General features: G+C 34.8%; 1 protein-coding gene across 3 annotated transcripts in view; it reads right to left on the reverse strand.

The window, feature by feature from the left end:
• Positions 1-1,004: 1,004 nt before the first annotated feature.
• Positions 1,005-26,279, reverse strand: part of LOC130622231 (tRNA (adenine(58)-N(1))-methyltransferase catalytic subunit TRMT61A-like) — a 76,816-nt gene continuing 51,541 nt past the window's right edge. Inside the window, exons 8-11 of one of the 3 annotated variants that reach the window (XM_057437669.1) lie at positions 24,384-24,471; positions 20,228-20,299; positions 20,043-20,143; positions 1,005-1,282 (exon numbers count right to left, since the gene is read on the reverse strand). In XM_057437669.1, coding sequence (XP_057293652.1) covers positions 1,076-1,282; positions 20,043-20,143; positions 20,228-20,299; positions 24,384-24,471 — 468 coding nt within the window. In that variant the 3' untranslated portion in view covers positions 1,005-1,075. Of the gene's footprint in view, positions 1,283-20,042; positions 20,144-20,219; positions 20,300-24,383; positions 24,472-26,279 lie in introns of all 3 variants that reach the window. The other 2 variants (XM_057437670.1, XR_008981024.1) reach the window with 2 other exon arrangements.

Below are 26,279 nucleotides of genomic sequence, written 5' to 3' on the forward strand. Positions count from 1 at the left end.
TTTTGCTTGTTGATTTGCAAAAGAGGTTTGGGTATTATGAAAACGCATGTCACGATGAAAGTCAGCTGCATGGTTTTTAGCCATCAAAATGTTTCTCAGAAATGACAGATAATTTTGCCAATTTGCCTACATAGGATTTAATAAAAAAACACAGCCAGCTTGTCACCAAAATATTTATAAATATTGAATAAGAACATTGAGTTTTGTACCCAATAAGGATAACGAATTTAACAACATTGATACATTGGTTACTAGCTAGTAATTAAGACGTTCACGTAATTCGGACGGTAATCTAGCAGCTAGGTAACTATCAGTTGCTGGGAAAGACAAAAACCTCACATATATCAATTTAATTATTGAGATAAATTTGCTTTATATCATGTAGAACTAAAAATGGTATCTTTTTTTAACATATTTCTCAAACGAGCCTCCCTAAAGTTGATGCAAAACTGTAGCTGGTCTTTTTATCCACTCTACAAAGTAAATCGACCGCCACAATATTTGTTGTATTGTTTGTGTTGTGTTGTATTGTTGTCGATCCCTCCCATAAGTTTGAAATACATTTTTAAATGTCTCATCTGGGAGTTTATTTAAATATTCTCTTCTCAACAGAAATTCAAAACATGCAGTGGAAACTCTTTAAAACGGACATTTACGTGACCAGAGATTTTGTCCGATTTATAGAGGTGTCCGCCTTAGAGAGAATTTGCTGATTTTGGCAAAAAACGTGGAAGAAATTCTGCGTCAACCGACGAGTTAAATATGAATTAGAGCTACCTTGTAAATATCACGTTAGAGGTCAAGAAAAGGCTTCAAATGCCCTATCGAATAATATATTCTGCCCAAAATTTATTTTTGTGTGCTTTATAGTAGAAATTCTGGTTGAAATAGCCGTGTGGGACTGGATCGTGTCCGCTTTAGAGAGGTTTATTTGAAGGGTTTATTCAGAAATCGTCAGGACAAAAAATTTGTCGTTTTACGGTGTCTGCTTTAGAGAATCTCTGTTTTCGGGAGAGTCCATTATGTATTCTTTTCTGACAGATTATCACTTGATCTATTTATTCCATATGTAAATCTAATAGTTTTTTTCACGTTGTTTCAACCAACGTGGATACGTAGACGCAAATGTCAAATAGCCAGTGTGACCAGGCATTTCTTTGCTATTTTTTAGAGTAAGTGCGCTTGCATTCATAGATTTGCTCGTGTTGTCAAGACCTACTATGCGTCTTTTATCTTTCCTAACTTGGTCGGCTGCCAGCGTTACATCAGTTTCCATATCGGTCTAAAAAATTAGAAGTAACTAGAACTAGAATTAAAGTTTGAAAAAGTCTATCTTAAACCTTTACAGATTAACCCTATTCAGTACCTGGTTTTTAGAACACATTATTAGATTCTGATTTCCCTTAAAATAAAGTTGTGTTAAAGTTTCAAGTTCCACGGATAATCCTAACAAACGTTATATTTTTCTGATTTAAGGATTTCATCGAGATTATTTAGGGGTAGTTTCGAGTAATAGCCAATATTCAAGGCTCTAAAAGGTATGTTACCTAAAAATCTAGCATGCAGGTGCCCAATAGATGCATATAAAAATACAAAAAGTCAGTTTTTCAGGATAGAAAAAAAGTTAGTAAAACACAAGAACCAAATAGGGTCGAGTAATATCAGCAAAAACACTATTATTAAACATCCAAGTAGTACAGAAACAAAACAGCCAAACAATAAAACAAAAATTGCGTTGTTTGTTTTCTCAAACGATTTTTATTCAGGATGGTCCAAAGTCCTGAAATCAGTCAGACACCCTTATTTAAATTGTCCAGGAAGTCGCGTCACATGATGACGCCATTGATAAAAAACTATAAAACGAAAGACTTAACACTAATAAACAAGATGCAGACGCTGCACAAATGTTATTACATCTATGACACTATCAATCTCGTTATTACATCTATGAAACTATCAATCTCATTATTACATCTATGACACTATCAATCTCGTTATTACATCTATGACACTATCAATCTCGTTATTACAACAATAAAACTATCAATCTCGTTATTACAACAATGAAACTATCAATCTCGTTATTACATTTATGACACTATCAATCTCGTTATAACAACAATGAAACTATCAATCTCGTTATTACATCTATGAAACTATCAATCTCGTTATTACATCTATGACACTATCAATCTCGTTACTACATCTATGAAACTATCAATCTCGTTATTACAACAATGAAACTATCAATCTTGTTATTACATCTATGAAACTATCAATCACGTTATTACATCTATGACACTATCAATCTCGTTATTACATCTATGAAACATCGACAAGAGTAAAACACCTATTTCACAATTTCATATAAAGTAAAAAGTTTTTTTTTATGTTTTTTTATGTTCCGCGACCATTGGGCATAGAAATAGTTTTTGGGGAAAATAACAGTTGAAATAGTTTAGAGCACCCACATCGGGTCTAAGACCAATTTTTTTAAAATAATAATTTTCTCAGGAAATTATTTTTCAGGAAATACAGCATTCAATGTGGAGAGTCACACTATTGGAAAGTATATAATTGTTTGTTATCTTTTATAATCTACGTTTGCTGGACATTAAATTTTATTGTAATAATATTTCCAAGGCCATGTTAAGTTTAACAGGCAATTTGGCAAAATGTACCAGAAATGTAAAACAGAGAGAAGTGGTACCCATAGTTTTATACGCGCAAGTCCCAAACATCCGGAATTACTTGCAACTTATGTTAAAACACATACATTTACTATTGCTTGTGGTGTAGCAATGTTTGTATTTAGAGTTTTAGCAGTCCAAGTGTCTGTGAAAATTCTGATCAAGCTGGCAAATAGGAGTTTTTTTATCCTAGAATGTTTGTTCTAAATTAAAAACAAACAAACAAAAAAGTGCGATCAACTGTACAATAAGTTAAACAATTTATCATAATATGTCAAATTAAATTCACAATTGCAAAAACAACTTATTTGCGTGAAATTAAAGAAGATGAAGTCCTGTATTTTTCAGATTTTTGTTTACAAAATAATAAAGTGCCTCCACGATCTGTCTTGCGTAGCAAGCAGCAAAGAAATCAGTCAGATATAACAGAATAATAAGAAATCAGAACAACAGTTAGAGCATAATTGGTTAGAGTAATTTTTTGTAAATATCAGTTAAATAAATATAACAGCTTGCGAAGCAAAAACATCCTTCATTTAAAAGTCCACAGTAAATTGTTTAACACTATTGAATATTTTTTTGTAAAAGAATATACTTGATGACGTAGATTAATTTCCGCGTGGATTACTTATGTTCATAAAAGCTGACTGAAAAATCTATTCACACGGACTTACGCTTTTCTTCAAATAATAATGAATATGAAACAACAATGTTGAGGGTACATCATTCTCACTAAATAGTAAGAGTTTCCGAACGGACAAGTTGATGTCGTCATCTTAAAACCTTTGGGCATCAAATAATCAATAATATATGTAACTATTCGTCGAAACATAAAGCGTATCAAATAGATGTACATTTTCTTGAGCAGCTTTAAAGCTTTATGCTTATATCTCCTTTTAAAGAGTTCGTCGAAAGCACATGACTCTATACATTATGTTTATCAGCGTTTCAAGATCGGCACAATTCAACAGGAATGATTAATGTGAAATACGTCGAATTAAACGTTTTTACTCAAGTCGTAATGGCTCAGTTGGCTAAAGCGTCATAACGTGAACACAGTCGTGGGTTCGAGTTCCCGAAAGCAAGTTTTTTTGAAAAAAAGGAATTGCGTAAAAAAAGCTAGTTGATGACATAGAAATCACCCATTTCAGACGTAGTAAGTTGAAAAGCAATACTATCCTCACAAGCTTTTTCACTTAAATAACTTGGGCTATGCCATGGCTGCATTTAAAAATAGTAATGCCAAGATTAAACTTTAATAAATTCTCCAATTCGACAATTACAAATTATCTGCTTTATTCAATACAGAGTTGTTATCATTACACCATGTAAAAGCAAGAGCTTTGACTAATAAAATCTTTGGTGAATCTTAGGTGTCAAGTTGGAACTGATTTAAGAATACTTTATTTTGTTTGTTTGTGAATGTTTTATTTTCAATGTAGAAATTGTCTTTTGGAAGCTTTATTTCGTTTTTAGTCAATAGGAACTCAGGGTGTAACGAATCCGAAATTTATGGTATGTAAAATATTACCCCAGAGTATTCCCTTCGAATTCAAGGTACCAGTCGCCAAAGTTCCTTATCCAAATAAGTCAGCTACCATCCCTTTTGATGTTAAGACTCCAGAATAACAGGATGTTTGGCCGCCGAGACTTCTTAGGTAAAAATGTTAGGTAAGGTTAGGTAAATCTTTTAAGGTAGCTATTTCTTTGTGTTTGTAGAGAAAGAAAATAATTTACAAAGAGGTGGCAAGCCACCGCAATGATGAACTCAACCTGTTAGGTCTTTGGAAACAAGCTAGAGGTTGTACTCCTCTAGAGAATATGCCTCTAAAAGCACAATTCACCCTTTTTACAAGGAATTAAAAAAATATATAGAAAAAAAATAAAATAAAAAGGACACAACACATTTGAAAAGATGAACAGAACTTTAACCAAGGGCAGGTAGGTTTCGACCCATATTTCTGAACCTAAGTACCCTGGATGTCTAGCTGGGTCACCTCGAAGAGGTCCGCGGACGGTCATCAGCAGAGACTAGACATCCCTATCTTCCTAAAATCAACTGTGCTATTCTTTGTTTTTAACTCAGGTAATAAGTGGAGTCGTTACTCTCCAAAGACAAGATCATGCGTGATCAAACCCCCCTGCTAATACTTTTTTTATTTTTTATTTATTTATTTTTTTAACTGGGGTAATAAGTGGAGTCGTCACTCTCCAAAGACAAGACCTAGTATGATCAAACCCCCTTGCTAACTTAATTTTTATTTGATTTTGTTTTATTTTTGACTGGGGTAATAAGTGGAGTCGTCACTCTCCAAAGACAAGACTGAGTGTAGCCAAGCCCCCTTGCTGACTCATTCCGGTTAAAATATTCTTATCTCAGCTCTTCTAAAAAGAAAACATATGACTCGTGACTGTTAATAAGGCGGTCATCACAGAAAATTACCGCTCTATCGTTGCAATGTATCCACCTGTGTACCATTTGGTCGAAGGCTATGGTTGTGTAGTGACCATTATTTAAGTTGCCGCAATGGTTGATAATAGCCCTTAATTGAAAATTCTTACGAAATTTCACTTCAATGTAAGATATAGCTGCATATAGATAAAGTGATTTATATTTTATGTGGTTAACAGACGAAAAGAAATCCACAGGAAAAGACCTCTTTTCAACAAGCTTTATCACCTTTTTTGCCTGTCAAGCAGATTCTAGAGCGCTGAAAAGTAACCAAATGACGCGCAGGATTTTATCTATTCTTTTCAGGTGGATAAACCATTTGAAAACAATATCCGTTTTTAACAAGAATTTCTGTGTAACTAGTAAACAGCCTTACGTAGAGGCTTACATATTACAATACTTGTTGTCTGTCTGTGAGCTATATAAAAGTTGGTGTTTAAAAACCGAAAAAACCATTGTAATCGCAACCATAATCACACTATTGACCCCCGACCATTGTTTTGAAACTAGGGACGTGAGACTATATCCAATATTCGATTCTGCACATTTGTATTATTGTAATTCAGTGGCATCTCAAGCAATCATAAGTAGCTTTCGAATATCATAAATTAATAGCACAGAATCGCATTTCAAATATATAGTGTCTTCTATCTGGGAAATTTTCACATTTTAGGATATATTTCATTACGTTTTTAGCCACGTATAAAACGTTAAAAAAACCAATCTTAAGACTTTAGCTTTATATCAGGAGCTAGCTACTGGCAAGGCTAACCACAATTTTTGTCCCTTCACCTTTTTTGTCTACATACAGATCTCAGATTTTTTTGAGGTTGTCAGTTACCTATATCTAGAGGTACTTTCGTTTTCTAGAATTATCCTGCACGTTCAGAACGTTGCAAACCTAGCAAACCTGGCGAAAACATTTTTTTTTATGCTTAGCTAACATAACTTTATACCATGGTTAATGGTGAATACTGGCAGTCTATGGGTAGAGTGAATAAAGAGTGGCAGCACATAGTGCCAAACATATGCAGCATGACAGCCTGTGGTTTTTTTTCAATCAAAGACGAAAACAGTTTAAGGTCAGTCTTTTAGTGGAATGGCAAATACTGAGTATCCTGTGAAAACTAATACTACAAAAGCTTAAACTATAACAGATATTGCATGTGCTGCATGTTTGATAGACTGTGTGTTTAAGTATTTAGGGACGACAAATAACACCTGTTAGAAATCATGCTGAACTGCGTAATCAGTAGTGCGCCATATGAGCGATATACTAACATGGTGTTTATTGTTTAGAGTTTGCAAGTATAATAGGCCTTTGTTATATTTTATTGTTGAACTTATAGTTTTGCAAAACGGAGTTTTTTGGGAGTTCTGAAGGAGAGTCATGACAAGAAGGTTGCGTCTTTAAGAGAAGAGTTGAAATATTTGAGAATTTAAATTTGGATTATTTGGAGTCAATATACGAGAAATTGAGACTGAAACTTAATTTAGTTCTTTTGATTATATTCGTATAAAACCATTGCAATTTTTAAGAGCTATAGAGAAGCAAATTTAAGAACTGTTGTGACGGATTGTTATTTACAACCAAAGAATCGAAGATAGAGGTATTGTCGTTTAGTACCATTATTTATCCATAAACATTTTCAAAATAAAACTTTTATTCGCACAAAACTGTTGCTTAGTCTTTCTGTCCTAGGTCCCTTAGGGTTTTGCGTTCTTGGGATAACCTCACTTAATAACCACGAATTCCTTGTGTTTGAACGCGAGTTACAGTCACAGATCAGTTTTAAACTTTCCAACATAAATTTTAGAAGAGGCAAGTCAGTTTTGAGCAATTTTGAGCCAGAATTAGAAATTGAGTTGATCGCACGTTAGAGGAGATTAGAATCCAAAGCGGCAGCTTTATCGAAACTATAGAATCAGTACTTGACCAGTTAGTGAATGAGGAAAATATCGCTGATGACATAGATGTTTCTGAAAAGGTACAGGGAGAGATCCGTAGGAAATAATAGAGATCAATCATTTTATGAAAAGAGTAAATGGATCGATTCAAAAGGAAAACTTACCGAATTTGAGCGGTGTATCAAAAGAGAAATCACGCATGAAGCTGGCGAAGTTAGAAATTAAAAAAATCGCTGGGGATCCGAAGGAACTTCAGACATTTCGGGCTTCCTTTGAGGTATCAATATATAGAGACAAGAATCTATCGTGCATTGAGAAGCATTTGCTGACTTATTAAATAGTGAAGCATCGCGTTCCATCAAAGGACTCGCGTTATCAAACGAGAATTACAAGGAAGCATTTGAAGAATTGAAGCAAAGATATGGAAACAAAGAAGTGGTTGTCAACAGCTACATGGAAGCTTTGAATAAAGTTGCCCCAGTCACGTCTGCATCATCAACAAAAAGGATCAGAGAGTGGTATGACAGAATAGAGACGCACTTAAGAAGTGTGAGGTCAATAGGTATAGATGTATCTTATGGATGTTTATTGGTGCCAGAAGAATAAAAGTTACAAAGTGCACGCACGATGATAAACTCCACCAGTTAGGTCTTAAAATTTAAATTCTAGAGGTTTTGCTCCTCTAAAGAAAATGCTCATATAAAAAAAACAATTCTTCCAGGGAGATAATTGGCACAAAAATTGAACAAACAAACAGAGAGAGTAGGACAGGACTTCTGTAAAGGGTACAAGGGTTTCCTGAACCAAGGTACCCAAAATGTCTAGCTGAGTCACCTCAAAAGAGGACTGCGAACAGTCTTCAGCAGGAACTAGACATTTTTTTCATCCATATCTTTTTATCTGTCCTACTCTGTACAATCTTGTGTGACTGGGGTAAGAAGTGGAGTCGCCACTCTCCAAAGATAAGACCAGTGCAGTCAAAACCCCTTGCTGACATAATTTTTACTTTGTTTTTGGTATTTTTGACTGGGGTAATAAGTGAAGTCGTCACTCTCCAAAGATAGGACCTCTGGTACAGTCAAACCCCCTTGCTGGTGTAATTTTTATTTTGTTTTTTTGCTTTTATTTTGACTGGGGTAATTTGTGGAGTTGTCACTCTCCAAACACAAGACTACAAAAAAATAATAATAATAATAATAAAAAAAATAAGAATAGTCAAACCCCCTTGCTGACATAAACCGGAAGTTGTGATGCTGACTGTAATTTACCTAAGCTCTTCAAGGAACAGGATGTAAGATTGTACACCATTTAGCAAGCTTTGTTTGCAAGGGACCACTGGTCTGTCGTTGCAATGAAACCAGTTACCATGCACTTGGTTATAAGCAACAGTAGCGTAATGGCCATTGTTTAAATTTCCAGAGTGGTTAATTATAGCCCATAAGTTGTAGTGCTTGCGATAAGAGACTTCACTTTCTACAGTGATAGGTGTAGAAACGGTGCCCAGGTAAGATGTGACAGAAGAACAAACCTTAGACACAAGACCTTTGTTATAAGCAAAGCGCTTTAATTGCAGAATCAAAATTGAACTGCACCCTGCGACCACTTTTCCAACTGTTGCAGTTTGGTAACTATTGCAGTAGTGACAGAAGTACAAGTTAACGCCTGACAATTCTTTGCTCTCCAAAAAGTTGTCTACTGAAGATTGTACAGCCGATGTCAAGGGCAGTTATAGAAATGGACTTACTTGCTCAGAGGTGCTAATATTATTGCAAGAGTTGCAAGTAGTGCAGATTTTCACACGAGTATTGAATAATCTACCAAAGAAAGGAAAGGCTAGATACAACTCTGGTATGAGATAATCAAGAATCTCTAGGGCATCTCGCTGAGAGAACGGATTAAAAGCAGCGTCCCTTGCATTAGAAACATGGCCTTTTAATGCATTTAGAAATAAAGAAGGGTCCACTGGAACCTTGGAGGAGGATAATCTGCTTAAAATACTTACAAAACTTCTACCTATCGCCGTATTGGAATCATTTGCAGAAATGGCTGTGGCGACTGCAGGTAACACATAAAAACATTGCAAAATGGAATTGATGTAACATGTGTTGCCCGCTGTTGCTGCTTACTGATTCTTGTACAGGCAAGGTAGTGTTTCGCCCTGGAGATTTGTGTCCTTAAAGCTAGTGGTCGAAGTTGCTTGTGACTTCGATGATTTCTTTGAAACAGTTTGTCAAATAAGCGGTATGCTGTGGATCCCTACCAGGATGAATCCAAGACAAAGAATCTCGAGATAGCCAGATGTAAAACGACTAATGACTCAGTAAGAGATTTTAGAATGGAACTCACAGACATGTTAGAAAAGCCGAGGCGACGAAGACAGATTCTGTTTCGTAACAAACCCCCCTAGCTCCTACTTCAACAGCAAAGAAATAAAGGCCAATTGTTTGATCTCATGACGGAACAAAGTGACAAGTATTTATCAACCTTAACTCCATGCCAAGTCTCCATGTTCTCTACGCATGGGCAAGTTAATTCAAAGATAATTACAGTTTTGGTCATGACAGAAGTTAAAAGTCGGACAAAGTTGAGTTACGGCGAGATAAGGTGGTACTATTAAGGTTGAATCTAAGTCTAACAATAATCTCCAATCAGAGGCCAGGTGAAGAATTCCTTGGATTTTTGAACGCTTTTTGGTTGGAAGACGTTTATCAGCTGGAACAAAGAATATTTTGTGACATCTAGATGGTTTTGCTGGCTCATAATCGGATAAGAACTTCTGAATGGCTGTCACAAATACACGTAGAACAGTATCGTGGCGGTACGTGAATCTACTTTGTGAAAGGGCTAATTTACAAGCGCCTAAAATGTGGGACACGTTACAAGAGGGTTTTTTACATAGGGTGCAACTTTTGTCCTTTTGAATTCCCCACTTGACAAGATTTGTAGGAAAAGGAAGCGTGTCATAGGTTGCGCCGATGCAAAACGAAGATAAACTTTGCGGCAGAGACAGCAGGTTCTTCCAAGAAAGATCGTATTTGATAAACGAACACCACTTAGTCCAGTTACCTTGGACATGAAGCTGAACGGCTCGTGCATAATAGATATCTTCCTCATTGTCCTGCACAACATATGATACAAGTTTGCGGTAATAATGGGTACCAATTGGTGGGACACTCTTATGACTTACCAGTCTCAAGCCTGCTCTACCAAACTGGTGGAAGCCAAGTATGTTATTGAACTCGAGTTGACTTATGAAGAAAGAAAACTTTCGCTCTAGTGAAACAATACGAGATATCGGAACTTCGTAAATCAAAAAAGGCTATCGTATCTGGGGAATTAGAATATGATGCAAAAACCACACTTTGTGAATGACTCTATGGGAAGAACTATCTATGAATTTGACTTGCTTTACAGCGTTAACAATCTGAGAATGATGAATTTATTGTCCGGCCAAGAAACTTAACTGGGTTTGCGTGAATAGATGGGATTGGTTCTTGCAGGACACAAAAAGGAGACTGATCTAAAACTTTGCCATTAGCTATAACAATGCTTCGTGATCCTGAAGGTCTGAAGCCCATGATCTAAATTATCTTCTGGGATAACGCTTATACTTAAAAGGAAATTTGACGAGAAGGACGATGTGTGGGAGAATGACAAAATTATGCATGAATTAAAACTTGAACTTTAAGCAAGAGAGGAAGAGCAGAGTAGGATTTAGAGCAAGCTGGAAGGGAACGACGACAGCCAAATACCGCAGAGGCCTTATTTAACCTGCAAAGGGGCCTTAACTGTCCATATTGTCAAGGTAAGCACTTTGCTGATAAGTGCAAAGTTGTTACAGATGTAGTTAGAAGCTTTGTCTGCACCCGAGCTGGCTATTTGTCAAAGGATTTTCGATCTAAGAGAACCTGCTTCAATTGCTCCGGTCATCACCACACACGCATTTGCCACGCTGAAACAAAGAAAGAGAAGAATCTAGAGAAGGATAAAAAAACGACGATTCAAATGAGAATGTCATACAAACTGATACAACTTCCAGATGAATGTTAAGGCAAACAAAGGTAAGAACAGCATCAAGCATCAGGTGGAGTGTAAAATTGTCTTAGACAGTGGGAGTCAGAGGACTTTTATTTTAAAAAGAATTTCCAAATTAATTGAAGCTTCACCACATCACACAGAAGAACTAGCAAAAAGTGGATTTGGTGGTGATGGTGTAAGAGAGAAAGAACATGACGTAGTACAAGTGGTGCTTTCTAATCAAGGGGTTTTGAGTCTATTGATGCTAGAAGGGAGTGTAAGCTAGGAAGAACATACTATATGCCTCACCACGCCGTCGTAAGGGGGGGGGGGGGGGACAAAGAGACGACTAAAACTAGAATAGTGTATTATGGATGCATCATACACTATCCTAGTGTTTGGAAACTCCTTGAATGAAAGTCCTCATTCTTGTGAAACCAAATTTACAAACTTGTTTGTGACGTTGTTAAGATTTAGAAGCTATATATTTGCATTAATTGGCAATATTGAAAAGGCATTTCTTTCTGTTGGAGTAAAAAAGGAAGATCGAGACGCACTTCGGTTTCTGCGTTTTGAAAATCCCTTTGCGGAAGAACCAGTTGTCTTACATTACAGATTTACAAGAACCTTCTTTGGTATATCAGCACCCATGGCGCGTTAGAGGCAACGATCGAACACCATCTTAAAGATTATAAAGGCACAGTTACAGAGATAGCTAAACAAATACAAAAATCACTTTACGTAGATGAATTGTCAAGTGGGTACCATTCCTTTAAAGCAGGCTTTCATCTATATCAGACAGCAAAGAGCATATTTAGAGATGCAGCCATGAAGACTCAAAGTTGTGATAAATTGGATTCAGGGAAAGGACAAGCGATATAAGCAATTTGTCCAGAACAGAGTAGAAGAGATAAGAAAGAGGAGTTCGTGGTTTCATGTTCCAGGTAAATAAAACGTTGCTGATCTGCCGTCAAGAGGATGTTTACCGACACTTCTCGAAAACAAAATTAAGTCACGTTGGCTGAAAGGTCCAGGGTGGTTACTGAGAGATCGCATGCTTTGGCCTGTGAGAATGGAAGTCAAAGAAGATGTCATCAACAGAGAAAAAGAAAGATTGACAAAGGATCTGGAGACTACTGCATGCTTCATGGATGTCAACAAAGACATCCAAGAATCAGTCGAGTGGTGATGAATCTCGTTTCAGCAATTGCACAGGATTACTTCGAGTAACGCCATGGTGTGTGCGATTTATAAGCAACCTACGTAAAATGGAAAAGAAAACAGTAAAATTAGATGCTACATAAATGACACAAGCTGAAAACTTGTGGATTAAGAGTATCCAAGTTGAGATGAAAAACAATCTAGGATATGAAAAAAGCGCAGAATCACTAGGCTTGTTTTTAGATGAGGCAGGTTTTATAACTTGCAAAGCAAGAACTGGTAAAGCAAGAGTGCCATATACAACAAGATTTCCGATTCTAATTCCAGCAAAGAATTACGTCATGATACTTAGTTTTTCACAATGGCGTTAAAGAGACGATAGCTCAAGTACGCACAAAATTTTGGATAGTAAAAAGACGTCAAGCAGTAAAGGCCATTTTTAAAAGATGTTTTCCTTGTAAGAAATTGGAGGGACTGTCCTATCCATCACCAGTATCCTCCTATCTGCCACATTAAAGAGTTAAGGGGGGGGGGGGAGCCTTTAAAACTACCGGAGTCGATTTCTGTGGCCCCTTGTACATTAAGGAAGTTACAAACAACATGAGTGAAGGGTATGTTGCGTTATTCACTTGTGCAACGTCTATGATGATCCATCTGGAGCTGACGCCTGATATTTCTACACCAACATACGTAAGATGTCAAAGACGATTCATTGCTAGAAAAGGAACACCATCACTAATAATATCTGATAATGGAAAGGTGATCAAAGGAAGGGTATTCAAGAATTACAATTCCAAACATGGTATCACATGGAGATTTAATTCACCAAGGACAGCCTGGTGGGGAAGCATTTTTCGAACGTCAGTGAAGGTGTCTACAAAAGCCAATTAAAAGTGGACGATCGACGTACGAAGAGTTATCGACGGTTTTGACAGAAATAGAAGCAGTTGTCAACAACCTACCGCTGTCATTGTTGGTGATGACAGCATTGATGAATCGATTACACCATCTCACTTGTTCTGTGGCAGAAGAATTAATCTTACAGCGGATAGAGAAGGAGTAAAAATGAATCCTTTTACAGATGTAAATATTATGAAAAGAGCCAAGTTGATGGAAAACATCGTTGATTTCTTCTGGAAGAGATGGGGAAAAAATATCTTATTGACCTTAGAGAGCATCACAAGTTGAAGACAAAGCAGAAAGACATGAACATTTGTGAAAACGATATAGTACTAATTCACGATTATTTATGGAAAGGATGGAGTGATAAGAGGAGTCTCTGTAAAGGTGCCCTGCCCTCAGATGAAAAGAGTAAACTTACTTTCAAAGAGAAATAATGATTCAAGAAATGAAACACTGGATGAAGAAGAAACCTGTGAGGTTCCTAGGAATAGCGAAGTGAGGGTTCCCGGGGTGGGAACGAAAAGATAAGTCACCAAATTTGCAAGACGAATATAAGCAATAGTGATACCAACAGTGACATTTTAACATCAAGGAATTGTTCAACTACGAATTAAAATAATGAAGAAACTGATGTTGAAAATTATTGAAATAGGAATCAATATAAAACAAAGATTAATGGTAATACGACGAAGTTCAACAAGAATCGTGACAATGGTGACATTATTGATGTTCAATACCTGTGACAACGTACGTGATGGGAACAATGAACCTATACAATCAAGACCAAAAAGACGAGCAGCAGCAGCAAGCAGTTCAGAAGACGATACTTGGATCGATTGGGAGAAGATTTAAATTAAGTGACGGATCACCTAATGGGGGGATATGTTAGAAATCATGCTGAACTGCGCAATCAGTAGTGCGCGTCATATGGGCGATGTACTAACATGGTGTTTATTGTTTAGAGTTTGCAAGGATAATAGGCCTTTGTTATATTTTATTGTTGAACTTATATTTTTGCATAACGGAGTTTTTTGAGAGTTCTGAAGGAGAGCCATGAGAAGAAGGTTGCGTTTTAAGAGAAGAGTTGAAATATTTGAGAATTTGAATTTGAGACTGAAACTTAATTTAGTTCTTTTGATTATAACATTATTTATCCATAAACATTTTCAAAATAAAACGTTTGTTCGTATAAAACTGTTGTTTAGTCTTTCTGTCCTGGACCCTTAAGGTTTTGCGTTTTTGGGATAACCCCACCTAATAATGACGAATTTCTTGTGTTGGAAAGCGAGTTACAGTCACAGATGAGTTTTAAACTTTCCAACAACACCCTTTAAAAATTGACAATAAATTGAATTGAACTCATATCCCTGTCGTGGAATATGAAGGTTTGCTAGGTAGAGCTTAATCAACATTTGACCTAAAAAGATAATGACAAGCTTATTTGCTCTGACATTTTCCTACCATGTACACAGGCTTTAAAGAAATCGCTTTGCTACATAAACTGTACCTATTTCTTTGTTATTTGGCGTCAATCCATTATTTTCTTTAAAAAGTCTATTACCCTCCCTTAAAATGTCTAAATTCTGGAACTCAGTGTTAATACGATACGAATAATTATTTATATTTCATACTTGATATTCTCGAATTAGGCCCGGAAATGCCCAATCATGATAATATGACCACTACGGTTTAACTGATGGAACTTGTGAATCGTCTTTTATATATATGTTAACCACTTGACTTATGTGTGAAATTATTCATTTCATAGTAAAGGAAATAATAAACCAAATGGTGGAAAGACATTCATTCTGCAGGGCCACATTCGTCGGATAACAACAGGTCTCCGCTAGTATCTACATATATTGCGTTATTTTTTGACTTATTTGTTTCCCAGGCCAGTTTACTTAAACTCCCCGGTTTCTTGTGCATCTATATAATAATACGGAGACTGTGTGTGTGTGTGTGTTTGTGTGCCTGTCTGTCTGTCTGGACAGGTAAAGTGGATGTGTTCATTTTCCTTTGCTATCGCCGAAAATGTCTGAAAAGTTAAATTTTCTGATGTTACGGCGCGAAGTCAATATCCCTACTCTAACGTTAATATGTTACTTTAAATTAATGAAGCCAATACAGTTTTTTTTTACAGTAAATAAATAATCTTTTATAACAATGGAAGACTTTTACAATTAAAAAAACACTTAAAGAGAACAGGAGACATTATACGTGGAAAGATAACAAATATAAACACATAATATAAAGATTGACACTACACGACTGACGATGTTGAATTCTGTTTTCTTGCACGGCAAGTTCAATATCTCCGTTTAAATTATGTGTCTTTTCATACATCGATCGTGTTCCTCTGACACACAACATGGAACGAATTAACGAAAAATTCAATCGGGTCTTTATCCAAGCACTAACAATTGATTTCGAAAGCTTGCGTTTTTCGGCAATTAAATCCGCGGCATGCGAGTAAAAACGACTGCATTCCCTCGACATTCCTCCGAGACATGAAAACACTAACGGTGTAAACGAACAGCGATCAACATGAATAATTCGTTCATTATATGATCGTTTTTTTTCGTTTTCATTTTTTTTATGAGCAACTTGAAGTGTCAGATTCTTGTGACATTTGGCTAATGGGTTAAAAACCCTTACATCTGCATATGCTATTTGTCCTTTTACCCCAAAAACATCTTGCTGCAACATCAGTTCTTGCTTCGTTGGTCGTTATTGCAGTCCTCAGCTTAAATATTTAACCGGTCAAGGGCTGTAGAAGCGGTTTCAAAATAACTTCCTGGCATACCTCATTTACTATTTCCGCTGTGTAATTTCGAATCTCGTTGTGTCTGTTGATTATAAATCCGCCTCGTGGAAAGGAAAGAGCGTGTTGGACATCGAACAGGGCGGAACAGACACATGTCGTTGGTAATCGTTCAAGTGGGATCGCATACCGAAGACGTAAAGCATCCCAGAAAGATTGTTTGTCAAGTGCGAACCCATGTTCTTTGAGTGGAATAGCAGTTAATCAAATCGATAACCCATTCTCCAAGCTGGCTTCAAGGGCTTTATTTTTTTCGAGGTCGGTAATTTGTTCATTGATTTCATTTAACTGATGTTGATAATTTTCATTCTTTTCTCTTTTTATCCGTGTCTTTAATGCAGCTACAACATATTCAGCTTGGTGATCTTAAACAGCAATATTTTGAAGCATACATTCTTTTGTGTGACTGGTTATCGTCAAAGAACGTTCATACTAACGATCCGCCATTTGAGAAGGTATAATAACACCTAAGCCACCATATCTGGCTGGCAGAGAGTACAGCAATCTTTCACTATCATTAAATTGATAATCCTTTAAAATAACACGAAAAAACTCGTCAATTTTTCTGTCCAATTTCTTCAAAAGTACTGAGATGTTAGGAACAGTCTGCATGACAAAAACATATCTGTGTCTTAAACAATGCATAAATGCATTATATGCTGCATGTGGTTGGGTTCTTGCAATAGCAATTAAACTGTCCAACTGCTTAACCCACGAATTTACTTTGTCGTTGGTATATTTTTCAATACAATCATGATTCCCAATCACTGCTCCAAGGTGACGATTGCCATCTGAGCTTATAAAGGTCTCAGAATCTGAAAAAAGTTCCTTTGCTTTACTAAAGTATTCATCTTTTACAATTAACATAGACTTTTGGTCACTAACCTCATAACCAATTTAATGACCATATTTCTTTACAAGATCCCATCAGGTTTTCAGGTGTTCTAATATTCCCATACCGGTCAAATCATCAGCGAATGCAATTTGTTTAATTTGGTGTGAATCAAAGCTTGACATTACTGAACTTAAGAGTGGTATCAATCCCAATGCATACATGCTCATTGCTATTGGGTCCCCCCCTGTGTAGTTCCCTCCTCTGATGCTATCTCTTGTCCGCCAGACACAAATAGTCTAGCTGCAAGATGATAAAAATTTTCCATGTAGGTTGATATTTCGGGGCAAGTGATCTTAGTATTGTGTAAAAGAACACTTCTGTTAATATTGGCAAAAGCATTGCTGGCATCAACTTGTATGAATCCATGCGTATCGTCCTGAGAAAATACTTCTCTGACTACATGTATTGCGACCCCGCACCTAGCTTCAATTCCAGCGCAAAGTTGCTCATATGCAGCAGATTCTATTACATCACGTTTTAGTATAGCCGTGACTGATTCTCCCATTATCCTTCGTAATACTTCTCCAATTCCGATAGGCAGTAAACCAGGACGTTTGTTCAATGAAATGAGGCGACAGGACACAATTGGTGATAATGAGTGCTGATCCTCCATAATATCTGTACATATCTGTCTCGTCATTAAAGCTATGGCATGACACAAATCATCAGCGGCAGAGCCAAAAACATTCCCTCCAATGATTTTCCTCCAAAATACCTGATGGTCCTGAAGCAACTTTTGTTTTAAGTGCACACTTTCTTATCAATTCAGCATTAATATCGTCATAGATAACATTGTTTATATCTTTGATGGGACCTTGCAATAGCATGGCGTCATACTTCGGTTGCACACTAGGATGTTTTCAAAGAAGGCATTGCATTGTATCCTCATCTAACGGTAAAATTCCGCATGAATTCTCATCCAAAAGTCGAATAGCTGCATTTAGCTTCCCTTCTATCATCAAGCGACTAAACTTGCGAGACAATTCTTCTTTATTTTGGTCTTTGTGAAACGAATTTCTGCAGGATTGAATTGCCATTCTTCAAATTTGCGTTCTTTCCAAAGGGCTAGTCTCCTCGCCAGATGTTGTTTGTTCTCAACTGTTTTAGCGTTTTTAGAAGTGCGTAAAAGCAATAAAGATGGCATTACCATCAATGCCTTTAAACAAATATTTCTGTTGGAAGCCTTCGAAGACCAAGCCGAAACTAATGTGATCATTTCTCGTATAAAATCTTTACCGTGACTGCACTTTGGTAATTCAAAGAAATCCTTTTTCCAAAACACAAAATGATCATAAGCCTGAACAACTTTACTTCTGAATTCGTCATTATTTGCTGTTGTCATTGGCCAGTTCGGTATAGCCAAATGAATATTCGCCTTGCATGCGCGAAGATGAATGTTCGTCCACATTTGCTACATTTTTGATCTCCCTGTGAAGCAGAAACAACGTTTGTTTCCAACATATTGAGTTATGCTGCGTAAATCGTTTAAGTTTAAGTTAACGTTGATAGTAAATAACTTTGTTGAACAGTTTTTTTGTATCTGGATTGTGACACCTAAGTTATTTCCATATTCTATTAAAAACTTTCACTTTCACTTTATTGTTTACAATTTACGTCTGCCATCTTTAACTTTAAGGGCAATACAGTGCACTTAAAACTTTGAGGCCAAATAACTTGGAAACGAGGTGGTGACGTCAGTCATTTTTTACAGCGCGTAGGTAACTAGGGACCACCTGGGACCAATTTGGGTAAGCTTCCAAAACCTGGGTACATTTTCTTGATCAGCGTTTGAAGATCTATACGATGAAGAATTTTGAAAAAACATTTTTGTGTGTTTTTGCGGGTCTTTGCTGACGTCAGCAAAATTTTCAAACCCTTATATCTCCTTACGCGTTTGTCGAAAACATATGATCCTATACATTATTTTGACCAGCGTTTCAACCTACTCATTACAGGCAACGAATAAACTAAATTTCGTCAATTTTCTTTTGTATCTGTACTGCTGACGTCAGCAAAAAATCTAAAACAAATTTTACCTTTGACCTTTTGCCTAAGTGGAATTTTACACGGGCCTTATCAACTAGTTTATATATAAACAATTTTGCAAAAACACATGCCTCAAATTTGGCCAAATAGGAACAGCCTCAGGCTTAAATAAATGTTTAAAAAACTAAGAACAATTCAAGTTTAAATTTTGCTTATCTTGAACAACATTTCGTTGTAATATATTTGGCAGATTTAGCAAAAATCCGCAAATAGTGCGAAAATAAATAGCCGCGAGAATTTGTACAATTAAAGGAGAGACAAACTGCACTGCGGTATGGCTGCTAAATAAAAGTTCACGATGAGTCTTGATTTTAAAGACCAGACCGACTGGGTTGGTCGTCTGCTCCATAAAAAAGCCCTTACTATAATTTTGTTTTATCTTTGTGAGTGCGTAATTATGTATAATGGAGTATTTTTACACATTTGCCAAACAGGTGGCTATATTAAAAACAATAAAATATATTGTTCTTTATTGTGATGGCCACGTGTTAATTCACAAAATAATTAAACAAGAAAAAGTTAAAGATCAAAATAGCAAAAATGCTGTACAACATTATTTTATACTACTGCACTTACTGGACAAATTTGCAAGTAAAGATAAAGAAAGTAAAGATTCATGTATAAAGATGAATGCACGATATCGCGCGTTTGTTTTTAAATGTTTCCGGTCTGTAAATTTCTTCAAATTTGGCACCATCACATCATAACAAATTTCATTGTTTGAAGCTGGTAGTATGTTCTGGAAAAGGGGCTCAAAACATAAAAACTATTTTTGTTGTTCATGACAGATTTCTTAAGTGCAAAGAAGTTTAAACGGAGGCTGCAAATGCTGTTACTACTACAGGACATAAAATATATTTAGTTATCTCATGTCAAATCTTATTTTTGATGTTTTTCTGGTAAGATATATAGATACTTAGTTGTGGAATATAGTTATTTATGTGTTATTATAGTAGCTCTCAGTACATTTTAGGACTTAGAAATCTATAAAATAATTTCTCTCGCCTAAAATTTATTTTCTGGATGCCACAAAATAATTTTTTGTTCGCCTCCCCGTCAAAATGTATTGCATGAACAACAAAAATTATTAAAATGTAGGCTTAAACAGCGCAAAATCCAAGTGACATAATAACAGATAACACATACCCATTTTTCTAAGACATTAACTTTTACCCGCTTCTCTGCAGATGATGTAATTGGTTCCATGGCAGACATTTTAGTCGTCAATTCCTGAGAAAATAAAACATCTAACAATGAAAAGGTAGGCAATCAAGGAAACAATAACTAAATATGTATGTGTAAAGTTAAAAAGTTACTAAAAACCTTTGAACCTAGATTAGCTTCTGGGTAAGACACCATTTGAACATTTATTGTGCGAAGAAGACATTCCATCACTTTTATTTCTAAACAAATATTCAAAAAAGCAGACAGCGTTAAGTAGGATTAAGAAACAATGCTTTCATCCAGAACCAACATCAAGACAAGCAGTTAGAAGAAAATAAATACATTCGATTTACACGATTTTTTTTATAAACAACTCGTCCATAAGCAACTGAACTCGATTTGAAAAAGTAGACTTTATTAAAAAGCATATTAAAAAGTTTAAAAGTAGAAGTAGAAAAGTGAAGTTAGAACATATTGGAAATAGAAGTTGAAGACAAGAGTTTAAAGTGGGTTAGAATTCAAAAAAAATTAAGAACTTTGATATCTTTTAGACGTGCAGTTTTTATATAAGTCTTCAGGCCATTTCTTGAATAAAACTATGCCAGAGCTACAAAATGCACCCGTTAAAAAAATTACGAGTGCTAGAGTGTGAAAAATCGCACTCGTAAGCAAAATTTACAAGTGCGATGTGAATATCTGCAAGTGTGATTCACACTTAACTTTTTTTTTGTTTACCACAACGTTATATGTTATTTAAGCTGTATAGAAATGAGGTTTAAGTGCAAGAAATATATGATTAAAAGAAATATAAAAGGAAAATTTTGAGTTGTGCACTCTCATTGTGTATGAATAAAACAATTTTTTTTAATATTTATTTTTGAAGGGCATAAAAATGAATATTCACATCATACTCTTCTTGTGTACGAACAATTATATTTGTGGGCCACCAAGAAGGTGTTTTCTTCAGCCACCTGGTGGTGAAAATATAAAAATACATTTCAATTATTGCACAACATCTTTTTTTCTGCTATTCAAAAAAATGTTGTGAAATTGCTTTAACTTTCTATTGCTTGCTAATGTTATGAGCTCTCTCTGAAACACAATGCTGGAGATCATTTTTCTTTTGTGTTGAATGTAATTCTAATCTATTTATATCTTTGCAATCACATTGAGCACATTGAAATGATTTGCTTCTGGTAATAGAGCAATATAGCAGGTATCATTTTTAGGTTTAATTGACATGTATTTCACAACCTAGTGCCCAGGACTTAATTATTAATTCCTGTTGAAAATATTGATAAATGTTAAAATAAATAGATAAATAGTATAGATGATAATTTTATTTTTTATGTTCGCTACCTTCAAGCAACAGGTGGCCACAGAGAATATCAAAATTTAATATAAAATACAATTAATTAGACACACGCAACTATCTCCTTTTTATTGCCGCCATTCATTTTATCATACACACTGTGATTGCTGAGATATAAAGAGATAACAAAATTCTATAAACATTAGAAAAGATTGTTCCGTACATCGCTGTTACAGACGTGTGATAAATATTATGTTGTTTATTTTCATGCTAAAAAAATACATAAAAAAACGAATTTTTACTTTAGGTTTAATAGCCCTTTTCATCATTCTATAATATTTTAGAAAAGTAAAAAATTTACGAGTGCGTTAAAAAGCACTCGTAAATTTTTTTACCAGTGTGCGGGCGAGTGCGAGTGCGCGTGCGATCGCACTCGTCTCAAGGAATGGCCTGATAAGTTAGAGCTACGTGTTACGTTTTTATGTGGCAAGCATTCCCGTAAAGAGCCACTTCTCAAATTTTAAAGTTTTCAAAGCTAGCACATTTTGTTTTTTGCATAATTAATTGTATGTAATTAATATGTTCTTCCTAAAATTCAAAATGCTACACTAAGCTGTTAGGTTAGCACTAAACAAATTTGATGGCCAAACGGAAAACTCTGATTTGTTGACCTCATCTTATAATTGTTACATTACTATTCTGTTGATCACAACTTTTAATCCTAATTATTATAGCCATAGCCACTATCTCTTTAAATGTACTTCACTGAGCATAAATACCATGCTAGCTATATACCTAGCTAAGTCTCCCCAGTTTAATCTCAGCTAACCTGAATTATGTTGTTATATCTCTTATTTAGCTATTTATAGCTACCTTAGTACTTTTACTTAAGGATCTGTTTTAAGCATGAATTATAGAAGATGTAGCTAACAAGCCACAAAATCTTCCAAACACTCAGACATTTTTACGCTCGTAGTATATTTTTTCTTAGATTTCGTATAAACTTTCAATGAAATGTCATGTGTGCGCGTGTTAAGTGTGCTCATTTTCATTGTTTTGTTTTTGACATTTTCTGTTAATGTACCACATGCAATATACTGAAAAAACTATACTTACTATACTGTTGTGTAAGCTGTCGTGTAAGCTGATGTTTTCTTATATTTTGTGTATATAAAGTTTTGTTAATGTACCGAATGCAATATCAGTTTTGCTGGAAGAAAATTCCACGGTTTCACGTTTTTGTTGAGTATTTTTTCAATATTTTAATCTGTCAACGGAGAACAACTTGCAAGTAGTAAAATCAATGCTTTTGACATTATTTTCGACACCAATATCAAAGTTTGGAACACCTTAAATTTATATCTAGAAAAATAAGTCATTTCTGTACTTTATTGTAACATTTTTTATGAGAAAATAATACAGTTTGACAAAGTTTTGCTGGAATTAATATTTGATGATCAAAAATTACTGAATGTTACGACTGAAACTGTTTTGAAATTTTTTATATTTTATGTATGCAATATACTGAAATGACTGACTTTTGTGTAAGATTTTATGGTTAACAAAATATAGAACATGCCAAATGAACTGACTTTTGTTGATTTGGATTTACTCCCCAGAAACCATTCTGTTTTACATTGTGTGTAAACTTTTGTGAGGAAGGACTGTAAAATAACGAGCTTTGTTGATTAAAAATTTACTCCTTGCTCACAGCTTTCTGATATCGTGATTTAAAATTTTTGTTAAAGGACAATATGGATCATCATACCAAAAAAATAAATTAATTTTGTGTTGTTAACTGGTTGATTTTTACACTTTGTATAAATTTTTGTGGGAGAGGATAGTATGCAACTGGAATGGCTGATTTTTCTACATTTAAATTTGACGTTTTCCAAACAATGGCTTGTCGATATTTTTGTATAAGCTTTTAAGGAAAGGACAATATTTAATATGCGTAAAGAATTTATTTTTGCTGATTTGCAAGCCTACTTTTTGACATTTCAGATAAAAATATTAAGTTTTTCAACATAATCACTTATAAGATACATAATTAAGATGCGTTCTTTCTGACGTTGTTATTATCAGTATTGTGACTGTCAGTATTGTAACTGTCGGTGTTGTTACTGTCCACTTTGTGAGTGTCTGTGTTGTGAGTGTCGGTTTTGTGACTGTCGTTGTTGTAAATTTCTATCAACTAGGTTTTACACCTTGGAAGCTGGTTTTTTATATTTTGTATAAGTTTTGTGTAGGAGGTTCAATGTGATATGTCATTTGACATTTTGTGTAAAATTTAAACAACATTTTTGCTAAATTAGGAATTACATCTTGCAAACATACTTTAACACTTTCAGATTTGACCAATTTCCTAATGCTGGGTAAACTCACCTGTTTCGAAACAGACGGGTTAATAACGTCATCAAAATAACTTTAAACTCCATTATCTCTTCAACTATTCGTAAAAAGGTACATGATCTTATACATTTTCTTGATCAGCGTTTTAAGCTGTACACAATAGAGGAAAGGCTAAACAAATTTCTAAAAAAAAATTTTTTGTAGACGGGTCATTGCTTACGTCATCAAAATTCAAATGACGGTATTTCTTTATTATTCTTCTGCCTAAGTGGATTGTTCCACGGGCCTTATCGACTAGTCTGCTATAATAATACGAAGACCATATCTGCCTGTCTTTAAGAGGCAAAGTGGATGGGTTTATTTTCCTTTGATGTAGCCGGAAAAAAAATCCACTGCCTTATCGACTAGTCACTAAATAAACGCGCTTCTCATATTACGATTACATAATAATATACTTAGTTCATATTAATTAATCCGTTGTTTCTTAGCTTTAAAAAAATTGACTTCTTTTCGTATTTTCCCTTTTCTTATAGAAACACTAAAAATTTAATCGAAGAAAATTCTAAGTTGCTTTTAAAAAAAAATCGTGTAACGCATTGATAGAAAATAATCTTTCATTGTCATTGTCAGTAAAGATTTCATAGTGAAAATGAACGTACCACAAAAGCGATGCTGCTGCAACACGTCGCATGTACGTTGAACTTGTTCGATGCAAGGAGAAAACGAGCATATTCGACCACCTGACTTCTAACGTAAGAAAATTTAAAACAACAGCGTACAAACATGTTAAGCAAACATCGTTAATAACAACAAGGGGACGATCTATTGTTTTAGATTTTCTTTAATAAGCCTAAATCCATATCTATTTTCGTTCCCCGAAATAAACATGCAAAAATACAAAATAACATGAAAACGTCATGAGCAAATTTCAAGATGCCAGAGTGTATCATCAAAATGTTGACTTTTACAACTTTCAACTGGAAATTTCACAAAACCATGGGCAGGACAATAAAAACAGATTTGAACATCAACAACAATGAAAAAAATCAGAATTTCTTACCACATTTTCACAAATATTATTTCCCATGGTTGTCGCTATAGCTTAGCTGCATGAGTATGTTAGAAAGCTTTTCGCATGTAAAAACTTTCGTATGTCAGGTGTAACACAAAAGCTTCGTATTTTTATTGTACAATTTTAAAATCTTCTTATTAATAATAAAATCGTGAAGAACAGTTATAATCAACAAAGCATTTCCAACATTTGGTGCTTGGAATGATATTTAAAAATAAGATTTCAGATTATTGACTTTTGTTATGTAACTGTCAATAATCATATATTTGTATAAAACATTGTTATGGCTTTGTGTTATGATAGAGCATGTAGCCTTCCATAAACATCCATATATAGAAAAAAAATATCTTTAAATGGTAGTGTTTTTATTGTTTTATCCAGTTAAAAAAAAAAAGGATATAAAATTTGTGTTGAAGACATATTCTTCAGTAGAGATGTGCTTAATTTTTTTACAAAATGTCAGCGAATATGTTTTTATAAACTAGATTCATGTACAGTGTGTTAGATGTATTTAACTGCAATACAGAGCGTATATAATATATATGTTGTAGAGAAGAAAAACTACTACTGTTTTGTAGTTAAAGTATATGGCGTTCACACGACAATTATACATTGAGCACTCTCTGACAAAGAAGATCTTAATCAAAATATTTTGTTCTATTATCGCTCCTAAAAAGTTGAGCACTTTTATCTTTATCGCAAAAATATGGAGAAATAAAGTTTTATTATTCCACTAAAAACATTACAAAACCATCGCAAAAAACTTACAATAATGCTAATGATTGAAAAAGTCCGTTTTCAAAAAATCCGTTGGAAAGTGTGATTTTACAAAAACGAGAACAAAAGTAGTACATTGGAAAATTATAAATTAAAATCACGCTACACTCCAAAACCAGTTAAAAAACTTTCTGCTTTTGAAGATGACCTTTCGAATTGGTTAAAAAAGGTTAAATTCCGAATAGTTAACAATAAACAACAAAAGAAAATGAATCAAGATATAAAAGAAATCAAATCATCAAACAAAACATGGACACCAGCAGACAAAACGAGCAACATATACAGACTTACTCAAGAGAATAAAAGAAGATTGGAATAAAATTGGACCACCGTCTGAAAAAATCAAGAAACAAAGTGTATTTAAATGTATTTAAAAAACATGGTATATAAATCGTCATACAGTGTAATGTCAAAATACACAATTATTTATACCTTACTTTAAACCTTAATGATTCAACGTACAGTCCGTTTTGTAAACCGGATAATAAAATCCTCTAAATAAACAAAGAATCCAATCACCCACATAACAACTGCGTCAAGACTTTCAAACTTACCTTCTAACGAAGTTTATAGTGTATATTTATCAGGATATTGTTTATCAACGAAATGAAAAAAACAATCAGAAAAAATGGAAACAGAAATGTCATCTGGCTTAACACGTTGTGTAGTCAAAGCGTTACTATGAACATCGCAAAATCATTTCTAC

Source organism: Hydractinia symbiolongicarpus, chromosome 12, assembly GCF_029227915.1.
Source record: "Hydractinia symbiolongicarpus strain clone_291-10 chromosome 12, HSymV2.1, whole genome shotgun sequence".
Classification (NCBI taxonomy): domain Eukaryota; kingdom Metazoa; phylum Cnidaria; class Hydrozoa; order Anthoathecata; family Hydractiniidae; genus Hydractinia; species Hydractinia symbiolongicarpus.